Source organism: Tursiops truncatus, chromosome 15 (genome assembly GCF_011762595.2).
Source record: "Tursiops truncatus isolate mTurTru1 chromosome 15, mTurTru1.mat.Y, whole genome shotgun sequence".
Taxonomy (NCBI): Eukaryota; Metazoa; Chordata; class Mammalia; order Artiodactyla; family Delphinidae; genus Tursiops; species Tursiops truncatus.
Genome location: NC_047048.1, coordinates 6099820 through 6115091, shown reverse-complemented (window position 1 = coordinate 6115091; position 15272 = coordinate 6099820). Strand labels below are relative to the sequence as shown.

The 15272-nt window shown below is 44.9% G+C and overlaps 1 protein-coding gene across 1 annotated transcript; it reads left to right on the top strand.

The window, feature by feature from the left end:
• ZNF394 (zinc finger protein 394) lies at positions 1-12617 on the top strand. The gene is made up of 5 exons (XM_019930616.3): positions 1-236; positions 487-745; positions 4132-5210; positions 5989-6115; positions 10834-12617. Exons 3-5 carry the CDS (start codon positions 4800-4802, stop codon positions 12228-12230), a joined length of 1935 nt encoding a protein of 644 aa, XP_019786175.1. The 5' UTR covers positions 1-236; positions 487-745; positions 4132-4799; the 3' UTR covers positions 12231-12617.
• The last annotated feature ends 2655 nt before the right edge of the window (positions 12618-15272 follow it).

The following is a 15272-nucleotide window of genomic DNA, read 5'->3' as shown; positions in this document are numbered from 1 at the left end:
ATCCGAGTCCCCAGCGGCTCCAGGGACTACATCTCCCAGGAAGCCTCGCGCGGGCCGCACCCTCCAGCCAATAGGGCCGTGACTCTTTTCGCAGCCTCAGTCTTGCGGGCCTATCAGAATGCGGGAGAGCAGGGAGGCGTTTCCTCGGCGACCCCAGTGGAAGGCTGAGCGCGTCGGGAGAGAGTCCCCCCTCCGGGCTGGGGAGAGTAGGGGCTGGAGCTCTGCATCCTTGCAAGGTGAGAGGAGCCGTCTATTCAGGGCCTCTCTAGCCAAGGGGATCACATCCTTTTTTTTTTTTTTTTAACGGCGACGTCTGTATTTATTGGGTAGAAGGGCCTGGTGCTGGGGTTTGAGGTTCATAGTAACTCCGAAGCCAACAGGTTGCAGCAAGAGGAGCCGCGAAGCACAGATTTTCACTAGAGATAAGCAACTTACCCTCTCGGGATCCCATCTTTAATAGTCTCGTTTTTGTATCCGTTTGCAAAGCTCTTCGACAGGCACAAGAGTCACTGTCTTACAAGTGATGAAGATGAATGAGGCTCACCGACTCCACTCTGAGTGGCATATATCCTTGGATACTCCAGGCGTTATTTTTTTAGCGTATGTTGTGAATTTTCACTCAAATCAGGGATGGAGTTTTGAGAATGCCTTGCTCGTGCCGTGGTCTACCTTATGGGAATGAAGAAATGCAGAAAATCCCCTACTATCTCCAGAGAGACCTGGAGACGCTTAAATTGACACTGCGGTATGTTTGGTGCAATGTAGTATCTGTATTTCCCTTTTTACATTTAGAATCGTCAAAAGTTCAGACAGAAAAAAAAGTAAAACCAATGAATCACTGAAGTGGTAATTAGTAAAAGTTTATTGTGCACACACCAAAAAGACAGTTAGCAAACTGGGAGCATTCAAACCAAAACAAGGAATGAGGCTCAGAAGTATATTGTTTTAAAGTATCGTATATAGTGTGGAGGCAGTGACTGTTTATTCTTCACAGAGATTGGTTACAATATTAGAATTTTCTTAAATGAAAGGGAATTGGTTAGCGGTTACGTCTTATCAATTTGGGGTAACAATTTAAGTTTTGCTTATGATTTTCAGAGGCATAAGCAGAAAATACCCAGGTCACTGTAACCTGGCTTGTCTTGCAAATTAAGTATGCTAATAAGTTAAGCTTTGCTCTTATTTTTTTTTTATTTTATTTATTTTTTATTTTGGCTGCGTTGGGTTTTCGTTGCTGTGTGCGCGCTTTCTCTAGCTGTGGCGAGCGGGGGCTGCTCTTTGTTGCGGTGCGCGGGCTTCTCATTGCGGTGGCTTCTCTTGTTGTGGAGAAAGGGCTCTAGAGCGCAGGCTCAGTAGTTGTGGCGCACAGGCTTAGTTGCTCCGTGGCATGTGGGATCTTCCGGGACCAGGGCTCAAACCTGTGTCCCCTTCATTGGCAGGCGAATTCTTAACCACTTCGCCACCAGGGAAGCCCAAGCTTTGCTCTTATGAGTATAAATTTCTCTTCCTTCTTGGTACCAAGAATAGGTGGATTTCTCCTAAGCCACTATAGTAGTTCGCTTTTACCCGAGATACACTGTAAATCACGTAACTGATCTTGTTTTCTTCTTGCTTTGGCTGCTGAGGTTTCTCAAAGCCAAACTGTGGGCTACCTTTTGCCAGTAAACAGCAGTTTACAGTGGGCAATTTCTAATCCCATCTTATCCCTGGCTCCATCTTATTTATTCCTGCCCTGTTTTCCTTTTCTCACTTTCTCTCCTCACTTAATTATTTTTAAAAGATGAGGCAGCTAGCATTCTTCAATTAACTTTTTTGAACAAAGCATCAGAAAAGGCATTGGGAACAGAGAAATATGTCATTCAATGATATCAGTGAGAGCAGATGAAAGCACTTGATATTCTGCAGATGAAGGCAAAAGTTACATTACAGGAGAAAGGGAGATAAGAGCTAAGCAAATCACTATATCATGATCAGGGTCCACAGTCACACAACCCAGAAGCAGGAACTAGTGGAGCCCGGACTGGTAATCAGCTAGTAAGGAGACCTACATCTCCTCTCACTGGGAGGAGATGAAAAATCCTTGAACTGCCTTCATAGAACGTGATATTCTCTTCTGTATTCCGTTACTAGTTATATAGGTGGATATTGTCTGGACCTAGATTTGCCTATACTATAAAGGGTTCTCTTATTTGTGAATTTGCATTCTGTCCAATTCCCTTGCCATCCTTGGCCACCCAACCCTACTCAAAGCCTTGTCCTGCAATACTGGGAAAAGAGCTTTTGACTTCCTGCCAGACTGTGATAGCATTCCCACACAGATGAAAAAGTAGACTTGTGCAAAGTTTCTGCCCCCAGGGACTTTCAAACCGCCTGGAGAGATCAGATGCAAACATGTGACAAGTTATGTCATTAAATTATTACATGTTGGGACTTCCCTGCTGGTCCAGTGGTTAAGACTCTGCGCTCCCAATGCAGGGGGCCTGGGTTTGATGCCTGATCAGGGAACTAGATCCTGCATGCATGCTGCAACTAAGAGCCCACATGCCGCAACTAAAAGATCCTGCAGGCCACAGCTAAAGATCCCGCAGGCCACAAAGAAGATCCCGCACGTGGCAACGAAGACCCAGAGCAGCCAAATAAATAAATATTTTAAAAGTATTACATGTTGCTCTAAATTTGTAAAATGATGAATATGAGCCTTGTGAGTAGTGAATTTTTTCTGTGTAAGTGGATGGTACATAAAAATTAATCCCCAAAAATCTGCCTTTTCCTGTTTTTTTGTCCTGTTAATGTCCAATCAAAACAGATCACAACAGACTAATACAGCCACTTACCTGCTAGAGCCTAAAGTAGGGGTTGACTGCCTGTGCTTTTGAACAAACTATGGTTAAATCATTAGTTTATAATTTAAACTTTAGTCCACAGATATGTCATATGGAATCCTGACCCTGCCTGGGACTTTGCATTCATAAATCAGGACATTAATTGTACAATACTTATTGAAATAAATGATATTTTAAATGCATTTACCATAACAGAACTTAGATAATTCTTCACTTGTTAAATAATGCAGATGATTTAATGTAAATATTAAACTAATGTATAGTATCCTTCATTTCAGTTGCATGGTTTATTTTTCTGAACACTGGCACAGAAAAGAGGTGGGGTGGCAGTGTCCATGCAGATACTTAAAATGAAGTGAGGAAGAGGGAGTAAATGATAGAGCAGGGGAGTAGGACTTAGAATAGGACAAAATCCTTGGCAACCTGGATACTGTGAAGCATTGCAAGGAAGCTGGGCATAGGAAATCTAAAGTTGGAGGGGATGATACAATCTACTATGGATTTATTGCCTATAAATTTAACCCATTTTAAAATTAAAGGGACTTGCCTGGTGGCACAGTGGTTAAGAATCTGCCTGCCAATGCAGGGGACACGGGTTCGAGCCCAGGCCCAGAAAGATCCCACATGCCGCAGAGCAACTAAGCCCAGGTGCCACAACTACTGAGCCTGTGCTCTATAGCCTGCAAGCCACAACTCCTGAGCCCGTGCGCTGCAACTACCCCGTGCACCTAGAGCCCGTGTTCCGCAACAAGAGAAGCCGCTGCAACGAGAATCCCACGCACCACAACAAACAGCAGCCCCCGTGCAGCAACGAAGACCCAACGCAGCCAAAAATAAATAAATTTATTTTAAAATAATAATTTTAAAAATTAAATTAAATTAAAATATGTCCTCAGTCCACATGGACTCTTTAAGCATTATCTCTTCTGTGAAGCTTAATCTCTTCTGTGAAGTCTTTCACTGTACCCTCTCCATTAGGCATGGTTGATTATTTCCACCTCTGGTTATACAAATAGACACTGCATACACCTCAAAGTACTGCATTTACCACACTGTCCTGCAAGGATTTGTTTAAGTGTCTGTCTCCCTTAGGAGACTGAACAACGGAGGACGGGGACTATGTCTTCCCAGTTTTGTGTCTGTAGTGTCAAGCACGATGCCTGGCATGTAGAAGATACTCAACAAACCTTTCTTGCATTAAATGAATACCCAGTGGATGAATGACCACTTATTGTACAGTTGGAACTTTAACTTTCCCTAACACAAAATTTACAAAATTTATTCACAGATAGTGTGTTAAAGAATGACATTCACTTTTAATTTTTGGCTGCGTTGGGTCCTCGTTGCTGCGCGTGGGCTTTCTTTTTAGTGGCGGTAAGTGAGGGCTACGTCTTCATTGCCGTGCACGAGCCTCTCATTGCGATGGCCTCTCGCTGCTCCGCATTCTCCCGAGGCCAGCCTCAAACTCGTGTCCCCTGCGTTGGCAAGCAGATTCCCAACCACTGCGCAACCAGGGAAGCCCGGGAAGCCCCTTCATTTTTAAAGGGAGAATATCCTTTAGTTCGGTAACCTTAAGGACTATAAACGCCACATTAAAATGTACTCGTGCAGAGTATCTCTGAGGGGTGAGGACAGCGAACCACCGAGATGCACCTCACTCCTCCGGGGAGCCTAGAGAGGCCCCGGAAATGCCCGGGAGGGGTGGACACAGCAGGGTGTCGGGACGCACTTCCTGCTGGGGCTATTCCTGCTGGGTTTTGTCACGGGACTTGTCAGCTTCTGGGAGGAGTAGCTGCGGGTAGGAGGGGGCTGGGCAAGGTGGGGGCTTGTTAGGGAGGGGACGGTGGGCAGCCGCTGCTTTGGGGAGATCCGATGAGCTCCGTGGCTTTTTGCTGGGTTTGCTGTCATTTCACCTGAAGGCAGAACTCCGGGAAAGTGCGCACTTGCAGGAGAAGGATGAGTTGGATCTGGACCGCAAGTCAAGGCAGGGTCGCTGCTCTGCCCCTGAGTGATGGACCTTGGATAGTGAAAGTGGAGGAAGATTCACCCGGAGGTGGGGAGTCCGACCCACCAGGGGACTGTCCGGATCCCGAAACTTCCCGACGGCATTTTAGGCGGTTCCGTTATCAAGAGGTGGCCGGACCCGAAGAGGCGCTGAGCCGACTCAGGGAACTTTGTCGTCGGTGGCTGAGGCCCGAGGTGCACTCGAAAGAGCAGATCCTGGAGCTGCTGGTGCTGGAGCAGTTCCTGACCATCCTGCCCCAGGAGCTCCAGGCCTGGGTGCGCAAGCACTGCCCGGAGAGCGGGGAGGAGGCTGCCGCCTTGGTTTGGGCTCTACAGAGAGAGCTTGATGAGACCTCACGCCAGGTGAGGAGTGAACGTGTTCTGGTGGTGGGAATGGAGGTGTGAGGGATGCTGTGGTCTTCATAAGTTCTTTCCTTATTACATTTTGCGTGAACTTTAGGATGTGTATGAAACATGAGCCCTTTAACCTAATGGGACGTCACACCATCTCCAGGTAGGTAAGGTCAGAGTTATTAAACCGTAGGACACCCAGCTGGTGCCACAGAATTGCCTGACCTGTGGAAATGCACACACCTGGTGTCAGAAGTGAAGGGGTGTTGTAGTGAATATTCAGAGTACTGAGAGCAGAGGAGACACACAGGAGTGTGGTTTTCCTTTACAAGGAAAGGAGAGGCTCAGGGGAAAACACATTACTGCTGTTGGTGAGGTACCTTCCTCTGAAGATAGATCTTTGTATCCATTTCACAGGTGAGGAAACAGCATCTGAAAGCCAGCACTGCAACTCGGGACTCTGGTTAACCTGTATATTTTCAATCCATATCAGGTTTCTGCTTTGATAAATCACAGCAGTGTAACCCAAATGAATATTTTGCTCTCCCCCCAAGTTAGTGTAGACAGTTCATAGAAAGGCTTTTCAGGATTGCAGGAGAATGCCAGCTTCTGTTTTTAGTCACTTTGCAACTCCCGCATCAGTACAAGGCTCACTGATAAAGACTCCGTTGGTCGTGACTCGGTTTCTCAGCGCTCGCAGACTCCTCTCTGGAGTCCGGCTTCATCCTGGCACTGTTGGTGACGCCATCCTGGGACGGCAGGTGCTGAGGGAGGTCTTGTGTTGTTTCAGGGGTTGGTGACAGTCCAGGATGTGGCTGTGTCTCTAACCTGGGAGGAGTGGGAGCGTCTGGGCCCAGCACAGAGGGACCTCTACAGGGAGAGTGCGCCAAAGGATTATGGGAATGCAGTCTCGCCAAGTAAGTGCCCTGCCTTTGCTTGTTTCCAGCTGTGTGATTCGTGGAGGGCTTGCTTCAGTAAATCCCCCAGCCAGCCTGCCATTCAGACACAGGTTGAGAGCCTTCGAGTCCCTTTTGTGACCCAAGCAAGACGTCTCTCTTCTGTATTGTTAGGTGATAGAGTCAGCTTTTTATTTTCGTTCATTTTTTAATAAAAATACATAAGAAAGTATAAAAACATAGAATGAGCACCTGAGGATTAACCACCCAGGTTTATCGAATTTTAATATTGGCCATGGCTTCATTTTTTTTTTCTGAAGAGATAATATATTACAGCCATAGCTATAGGTGAAGCTCCGTGTGCCCTCCCTGAAAGCTCTACCCTTGATCCTTCTCCAGCGGTAACCAATATCCTGACTTGCCATTTCCATGCTTGTTTTATGTTCTTTCTACTTATACATGTAGCCACATATACACACTCTCTCTATATAAATGTATGTAAACACGTAAATATGTAAACATGTAAACGTATATAGTATTTTTACATGTTTTTATAGTATATCAATTATATTACTGTATGGTTCTTTTGCACCTTGGCTTTTTTCTCAACATTGCATTTTTGGGATTTATCCATGTTGATACGTGTAGCTCTAGTTTATTCATTTTAACATCTATATATTTCATTGTATGACTATTCCAATATTTACTTATCCATTCTCCTGTCAACGGACGTTAAGGCTTCTAGTTTTTCACCATTACACACAGTATTATACCAAACGTTCCTGTCTCTTTCTCCCTGTGTTCATATGTAGGAGTCTCTGAAGAGAATATACTTAGGGATGTTTGCCCATCTTGCTGTCCAAAATGATGGGAGCCAATCTGTACTCCTACCAGCCGTATATGAGAATTCTTCTTTCTCCACACGCTTGGCAACATTGGGTGTTCAGCTGACAGCACGATGTCTTAACCCAGTAGCCCAAGTGTTCCTTTTAGAATGTTGGTTTGCATCACACCTCTGCTCATAACCTGAATACTCCTCATTTCACGCAGAGTAAAAGCCTGTGGTGCCTGATGGGACGTGGCCCTGTTCCCTTCTGCTCTCCCCTCACTTACGCCCCCAGCCTCACTGACCTTGCTGCTCCTTGAGCGTGGTGGGCATCCTGCCTCACGGTCTTTGCTCTGATTGCTCCCTCTGCCTGAAATATTATTCCTCCGGATCTCCACCAAACAGACTCCCTGGCTTGTTTCAAGCCTGTGCTCACATCTCACTTTTCGGCGAGGCCTGACCTGACCGTCATGTTAATACATGATTCCTGCCATCAGCCACCTCACAGATCCCTCGCCTTGCCTGACGTGGTCCATAGCATTTATTACCCTCTGACATCCTATATATTTGACTTTATGTTCATCTGTTGTCTGACCACCCCTTCTGGAATGTCAGCTCCACAGGGGGAAGGATTTTTGTCTGTTTTGTTCATTTATATCCCAAGTGCCAAGAATAGTGCCTGGCACAGAGTAGGTGCTCAGTAAGTAATACTGTTAGGATTAATGAATGGTGTATCCTTATCTCCTCTCCTTTCCTCCACTATCTTTTAAATTGTTTTGTGGATGTTCCTTTATGTTTTTGATACTAATCCTTTGTTATTTTATTGGTTATAGAGGTGGCTTGTCTTTCTAACCATGGCGTTTTTGTTATATAAAATTTTGAAATTTTAATATAGTCAAATTTTTCAATCTTTTACTTTATGGTTTGTGTTTTTCGAATCTTCTTAGGAAAATAGGCCCTTCTCAATCCTGATTCCAACTTTGCAGAGACAATAACTTTAAAATCTTTTCACCCCTTCCAGTGGTATTTATTTTCATATTTCTAAATAAGATGCTTATTCTGCTGGGTTTTTGTTTCTCAGTTTCAGTTATTATCTCTTGACTGCCTGCTAAGGACGACAGGGTCCTGTCTCCCCAGCATGCTCACATTTACAGTCCGTAATTCTCTCAGCATAGGTAAATCAGTCTGTTTTTGTTAAGGGAGTGTTTCAGTATTATGCCTATATAAATATTATCTATATTCACCCACCTAATATGTATGACTGTAAGTCTTTTCCTTTACAGCTTTTAGTTTTTCCCAGAATTAATAATGCCTCATTCTGCACGTGCCTCCTTTTCTAACTCCTGAGCACCAGTTCACCCACAAACTCTCTGTTAGAAATGTAAACCCCTCTCAGTAAGTTCAGATTCATCAGATGGGCCATCAGTTTCATTCTCCCCTTGGAGAGTTCCTCCTCAAGCTTCCTCTGCTCCAGGCTGGATGGGCTTCTCCAGGTCAGTTACACAGCTGTTGTCCTAGAACGTTCCTTCACTCTCACCTTTTTCTCTTTCCCGGATCCCATACGATTTTCTTCCTTGGTTTACCCCCTCCATTTGATATATAACGACCTCCAGTATATTACAGAGAACATATACTTGGGAACTCAATGCATGTCTAAATGCCTTTATTCCTCTCTCACATCCAGATCCTGGTGTGGCTGGATGTAGCATTCTACTTTAGAAATTACTCTACCTTTGAATTTTGAAGACGGTGGATTTTGTAACTAACTTGCCATGTTGCAGTTGAGAAATCTGACGCCACAGTGATATTTTATCCTTGGTGTGTCATCTGTTCTGTGCAGAAGCCTTTAGGAGCTTTTCTTTATTCCTGCTGGTATGAAATTTCACAATGGGTGTGGCTGGGTTGAGGTTTCTTTTTTCATTCACTGTTCTGAGTAGTTGGTGGGCCCTGACAATATAGACGCTTGCGTCTTTGAGTTGTGAGAAATTTTTTGTAGTATTCTTTTATTTTATCTATTTATTTTTATCTCATTTTTTCCTGTTTTCTTTCTGGGATTTCTTCCAGTTGGATGTTGGAACTCATGGGCTGATCCTGTAGGGTTCCCTACCTCCTTCCCATTTCCTTATCTTTTCTTTCCCTTTCTGGGAAATCTCCTTAGCTTTATTTCCCAACTCTTAGGTTGAAATATTTCTGCTCTCATTAATATTTTGAAGAGCTTTTTCTTTTTCTTTAAACATCCCTTTTCTTTTCTTTCTTTTTTTTTTAAGATTTTTTTGATGTGGACCCCTTTTTTCAAAGTCTTTATTGAAATGGCCACAAGACCGCCCCTGTTCTATGTCTTGGCTCTTTGGCCGCGAGGCATGCGGGATCCCAGCTCCCTGACCAGGGATCGAACCTGCACCCTCCGCATTGGAAGGCAAAGTCCCAACCACTGGACCATCAGGGAAGTCCCGAAATATCCTTTTTCTTATTTTTTTAAATAGATTTATTTATTTATTTATTTTTGGCTGCATTGGGTCTTCGTTGCTGGGCGCGGACTTCCTATAGTTGCGGTGAGCGGGGGCTACTCTTCATTGCAGTGTGCTGGCTTCCCGCTGCGGAGCGCGGGCTCCAGGCATGCGGGCTTCAGTAGTTGTGGCACTCAGGCTCAGTAGTTGTGGCTTGGGGGCTCTAGAGCGCAAGCTTAGTAGTTGTGGCACATGGGCTTAGTTGCTCCGCGGCATGTGGGATCTTCCTGGACCAGGGCTCGAACCCATGTTCCCTGCATTGGCAGGCGGATTCTTAAGCACTGCACCACCAGGGAAGCCATATCCCTTTTCTTATAGCTTCCTTGTTTCCTGGGTGCAGTATTGTCTCTTATTTATCTGCGAATATTAATTATAGGTTATTCAGTTTTCTCTCATTTCATGGATTGCATGTTTCATTGGCATTTCTATCAGAGGTTTTCCTGAAATGCTGGTAACCTTTCACTTTCTGTTTGTGTTTAGCAGTTAAACCCAAGCATTCTGACTGGAAACTATTGGGAAGGACTTGTGAACTGTGATCTTCAGGACAGGGTCAGGCATCAGGCGCTGTTTTACCTGGAAATTCCCACATGTCAGTGTCTCTGGGTCTTTGGCCCAGGCTGCTAAGTTTTCCCATAGAGTGATTCAGTCAACAGATATTTCATTGCGTGCAGATAAGCCAGGTGCAGTTCTAGGTGGGAATCCAGTAGGGACTAAAGCCTATGAAATCCCTGCCCTTTCTGCCAGGAGGATGTCAGGCTCGGGGCTGACAGTTTGAGCCTGAACAGAGGACAGTGCATGGAGGTTCCACCAGTGTGTCCATTTTCACTTGGCTCTCCTCATGGGAAGGTGGTACCTGTCCCCTGTTCTCAGCTGTGCCTCATGTCCCCAGTCCTGAATTTATCTGGTTCAGCCTTCCTGGAGAATAAACTGCAAGAATTCTGGACTGGGGGATGGAATCCTTCACAGACTTTCCATCAGTCCTAGATTTACTGCCTACCCAGAGCCTGCCTTCAGACTGGAGGCACCTGGTGTGTCTGTTACTGTAGCTCATCTCTCTTAGTAAAGCATCCTGCGTGCATGGGATAAAGGTTGTACCGTCTGTGTCAACACCTTCTCCAGTAGTGCCTCGTGTAATACAGTGATTCACACGACAGTGCAGTGGGGCTGGGGCAGGAGAGACGGGTTGGCCGGCGGAGGCACAAGTATAAAAGGAAAGAAACGGGGTTTGTACAGGTAAATGTGAGCACATCTGACAGGTTAGTTAAAATAATTTAACTTCAGGAGTGGTTTCATGGAGGACATTAAAAGGGCTTTGGCCTGGGGCGGGGGTTGTTTTTCTGCTAGCACTTTCTTATTCACTCTTGTGCAAGGATGAAATGTCAGCAATCTGTATCTTAATGTTTCAGGTTTGGAAACCAGAACTGAGAACAAAGAGTTGATTCTAAAGCAAGAAATTCTAGAAGAAGTGGAGCCACAAGGGCAGCTACAAGAGTCCCAGGAGAAGGGGCCCCTGTCTTCCGAGTGTGGGGTTGCCCATGAGGACAGGATAGAAAAGCCATCAGGCAACCCCTCACTGCTGAAACTTGAAAAGCCTCCTGAAGATCAGGGAGCCACCAGCATCTCAGATCTCAAGAGTGCTCCCAGAGAAGAGGGAGACTCCAAAAAGAATGAATTGGGGACTAGTGCCAGAAGTTCAAACTTCGTTCCTGCTCAGCACATCCAGACAGCAGAGAGACCCATTACCGGTGATGAACGTGGGAACTATTGCAAACACAGGTTAGATACCGTGAAACCTCATGAATCTCCTGACAGTGGGGGAAACTACCGTCATTCAAGCCTACTTGAGGCGCAGAGGCGGTTCCATGAAGAAAGACCTTATACGTGTGACACCTGTGAGAAGAGTTTCAAACAGCGTTCCGACCTCTTTAAACACCAGAGAACCCACACTGGGGAGAAGCCCTATTGGTGTTCTGTCTGTGGGAAAAGCTTCAGTCAGAGCGCTACCCTCGTTAAACACCAGAGGACTCACACTGGAGAGAAGCCTTACACCTGCCCCAAGTGTGGGGACAGCTTCAGACAGAGCTCAAATCTCAGTCGGCATCAGAGAGTCCACATGGGGGAGAAGCACTACACGTGTCACGAGTGCGGGGAAATCTGCCGTATCTCCAACCATTTTAGACATCAGAGGACACACCAGGGAGAGAGACCCTACACATGTGAAGAGTGTGCGAAGAGCTTTAAACGGTGTTCCGACCTCTCCAAACACCAGAGAATCCACACTGGGGAGAAGCCCTACGAATGCCAAGAATGTGGAAAAAGCTTCAGTCAGAGCGCAACCCTCGTTAAACACCAGAGGACACACACAGGTGAGAAGCCGTACACATGCCCCAAATGTGGGGACAGCTTCAGACAGAGCTCACACCTCAACCGGCATCAGAGAGTCCACGTGGGGCAGAAGCACTACACGTGTCATGAGTGTGGGGAAATCTGCCGTATCTCCAACCATTTTAGACATCAGAGGACACACCAGGGAGAGAGACCCTACACGTGTGAAGAGTGTGCGAAGAGCTTTAAACGGTGTTCCGACCTCTCCAAACACCAGAGAATCCACACCGGGGAGAAACCCTACGAATGCCAAGAATGTGGGAAAAGCTTCAGTCAGAGCGCAACCCTCGTTAAACACCAGAGAACTCACACTGGAGAGAAGCCTTACAGATGTCTTGAATGTGGGGACAGCTTTAGACAGAGTTCACACCTCATCCGACACCAAAGAATCCATAGAAATAAAGCCCCATCATTTTGACATGCTTCTGCATGAGCTGTTTTGTTTCTCTCTCTCTCTTTCTTTCCAGAAACTACATTCTTTGGCTTTTGGAGTATTTCAGTAATCATGGGTCATACTGCCCTGGGCATTACACCCAAGAAAGATTGAGTCCAGCTAGAGTCTAGGGACGCCCTTTGGTAGCGTATTGCCTTGAAGCAGGACTGCGTGAGTCAGGAGCCCCACCGGAACACACTTTCCAGCAGAGCGAGGGCAGAACCATGAGAGTTCTGTCCTTGTCACTCTTCTGGAACCTCTGCTTTTGGACCAAATCTTGTCCCCCCGTGTTGCTTCCCTGAGAATGTATTGCAGTCACTTAGAATTGTCTTTCTACTTAGATGGTAGATATTTTATACTCCAGAACACCTTGTACAGTTCAGTGCCTACAAGAGGCACTCTATATATTTGACTTTTTTAAAAATTAATTTTGCAGAGTCCCTCTTTCTTTCCCATTCTTTCCTTGTTGCATTAAACACAGCTAAGAACTTGGATTAGAGCCTAAATCTATCTGATTATCTTTCTAGTGCTACCCACTGATAATATGCATTGCATCCATATTTTTGGAATTTTTTTTTTAATTAAGGGAATACAAGTACATTATTGGATATCTGGGAAAACAACAGGGGAAAAATTACCCAAAATCCCAACACCACAATCCATTTGATACCGGTATTTTGGTGTATTTCCTTCTGATTCTTTTTCTGTGCACATTTTTCTATATAACAAAAATCACAGTGTTTATATTTTATATCTTCTTTAGTATTATGTCCTAAGGATTTTACATGGTTTTCCTAAACGTTATGCTTAATAGCTGGTCATTTTCCATCAAGTGGATGTAACAATTCCTTTTGTTGGAAGTTTCAGGTCTGTCTCATTTTTCATTGTTGCAAAAAATGCTGTAGTGAATGTCAGTGTAATTTTAGGATTTGGATTGTTCTTTAGAATCTAACGCTACGTTCAGAGAAGTAGAATTCCTTGATCAGTGTTTTAGTTATTTTATGGCTTTCAATACACCTTTCCCCCAAAGCAAGTGCCAAGTTACATTCTATTATGAGTGTGCCCAGGAAGAAAAAAACATGTTGATAAACTGGTAGCAATCTTCAGCGAGACTCAAAAAGCACTATCTATAAAAGATTGGTAAATTTAACTACACTATATTAGGAAAAGACAAAATAGGAATTACAGCCCATGAAGATGAAAACATACTCAATTACATTAGTAATAAGAAAAATGCAAATTAAGCCACAATTAGATACTACTTCACACCTTACAGATGATCTAACCTTTCAAAATCTGTCAGTACCAAGTACTAACAGAGACGTAGAGTGGTGGGAACTCTCCTCAGCTATTGGTGTGTAAGTTGTTACATTTACTAGGGAAAACAATTTGGTGCTACTTCTTAAAGTTGAACATGTATATAACTTATTTCTAGGTCTTTTCACAGGGAACCAAGAGGCATTTGACATGCTTTTTTGTAAAAGCCCCAAACTGGAAACATCCTGAAAACTGATCAGCCAAAGAGTTTCATAAATTGTGCTATATTCCTGCAGTGGGATACTCAGTGTCAGTGAATATGACTGAACCACAGCTATACAGAGATGCATGATTCTCAACACACATGTAGTGAAAGAACAAGAGTATGATTCCATGTACACTAAGTTCCAGAAAAAGCAAAACTAGGTAATATATTGTCCAGACAGAGATAAGTGGTATATCTACATAACGCAAGAGAATGATTAACCTTTATTGAAGAGGAAGGGAGATGAGACTGGAGAGAATATAAGGGACTTTTGTGATTCTGAAGGTGATTTATTCCTTAACTAGGATGAGGAGGCATGGGTGTTACTGTTTACTGTCATATATATTCATATACTTTTGAACTGTGATATCTCACAAAAAACATGAAAAGTTTATTGTGAAGTATTGCTAACATACACATGAGTGTAGACTAGAGAGAACAATTTTAAAGAACATTCACATATGCACCACACCGATTAACCAATTCTTAATATGTCATATTTGTTTCATATCATTTTTTTTTTGGCTGTGCCACACAGCTTGTGGGATCTTAGTTCCCTGACCAGAAATCAAACCTGGGCCCCCTGTAGTGAAAGCGTGGAGTCCTAACCACTGGACCACCAGGGAATTCCCTTCATATCATTTTTAAGGAAATAAAACAATATAGGACTTCCCTGGTGACGCAATGGTTAAGAATCCACCTGCCAATGCAGGGGACACAGGTTCGAGCCCTGGTCCGGGAAGATCCCAGAAGCCACAGAGCAACTAAGCCCGTGCAACACAACTACTGAGCCCGCGCTCTACAGCCCGTGAGCCACAACTACTGAGCCCACACACCACAACTACTGAAGCCTCCACACTTAGAGCCCGTGCTCCACAACAAGAGAAGCCACTGCAATGAGAAGCCCGCGGAGCGCAATGAAGAGTAGCCCCCGCTCGCCGCAACTCGAGAAAGCCCGCGCACAGCAATGAAGACCCAACGCAGCCAAAAATAAAATATAAATACATTAATTTAAAAAACAACAACAATGTATACTGTAAGGCAGTGGTGCCCAACCTTTCCAGCACCAAGGACCAGTTTCGTGGAAGACAATTTTTCCATGGATGGGGGTTGGTGGGGTGGGGAGATGGTTCAGGCAGTAAGGCACGCGACAGGGAGCAGCATATGAAGCTTCACTCGCTCGCTCGCCTGCCACTCACCTCCTGCTGTGTGGCCCAGTTCCGGTACTGGTCCTCAGCCCAGGGGTTGGGGACCCCACTGTAAGGGACACTCATGTGCCCTCCCTAATCCCATTCCCCTCACCTTCAAGCCAACTCATTACCCAAGGAGAGCACGCTTCTGTAGTTGTCCAGCATCACGTCTCTGTAGAGGTCCTTCTGAGCCCAGTCCAGTGTGTCCCACTCTTCCCTGGTGAAGTACAGAGCCACGTCCTCAAAGGACAGCAACCCCTGGAAACACAGCGACTAACTGCAGCTGCAATTCTTACAATAACTTTGTGAGCTACA

What these genes read in the sequence shown, in the direction of transcription:
- ZNF394 (XM_019930616.3), top strand. Translation starts at nt 4,800, where the DNA reads ATGAGTTGGATCTGGACCGCAAGTCAAGGCAGGGTCGCTGCTCTGCCC. An exon ending in TTGATGAGACCTCACGCCAG is followed by an intron (nt 5,211 to 5,988) that starts GTGAGGAGTGAA and finishes GTGTTGTTTCAG; the next exon opens with GGGTTGGTGACAGTCCAGGA. An exon ending in TGGGAATGCAGTCTCGCCAA is followed by an intron (nt 6,116 to 10,833) that starts GTAAGTGCCCTG and finishes TTAATGTTTCAG; the next exon opens with GTTTGGAAACCAGAACTGAG.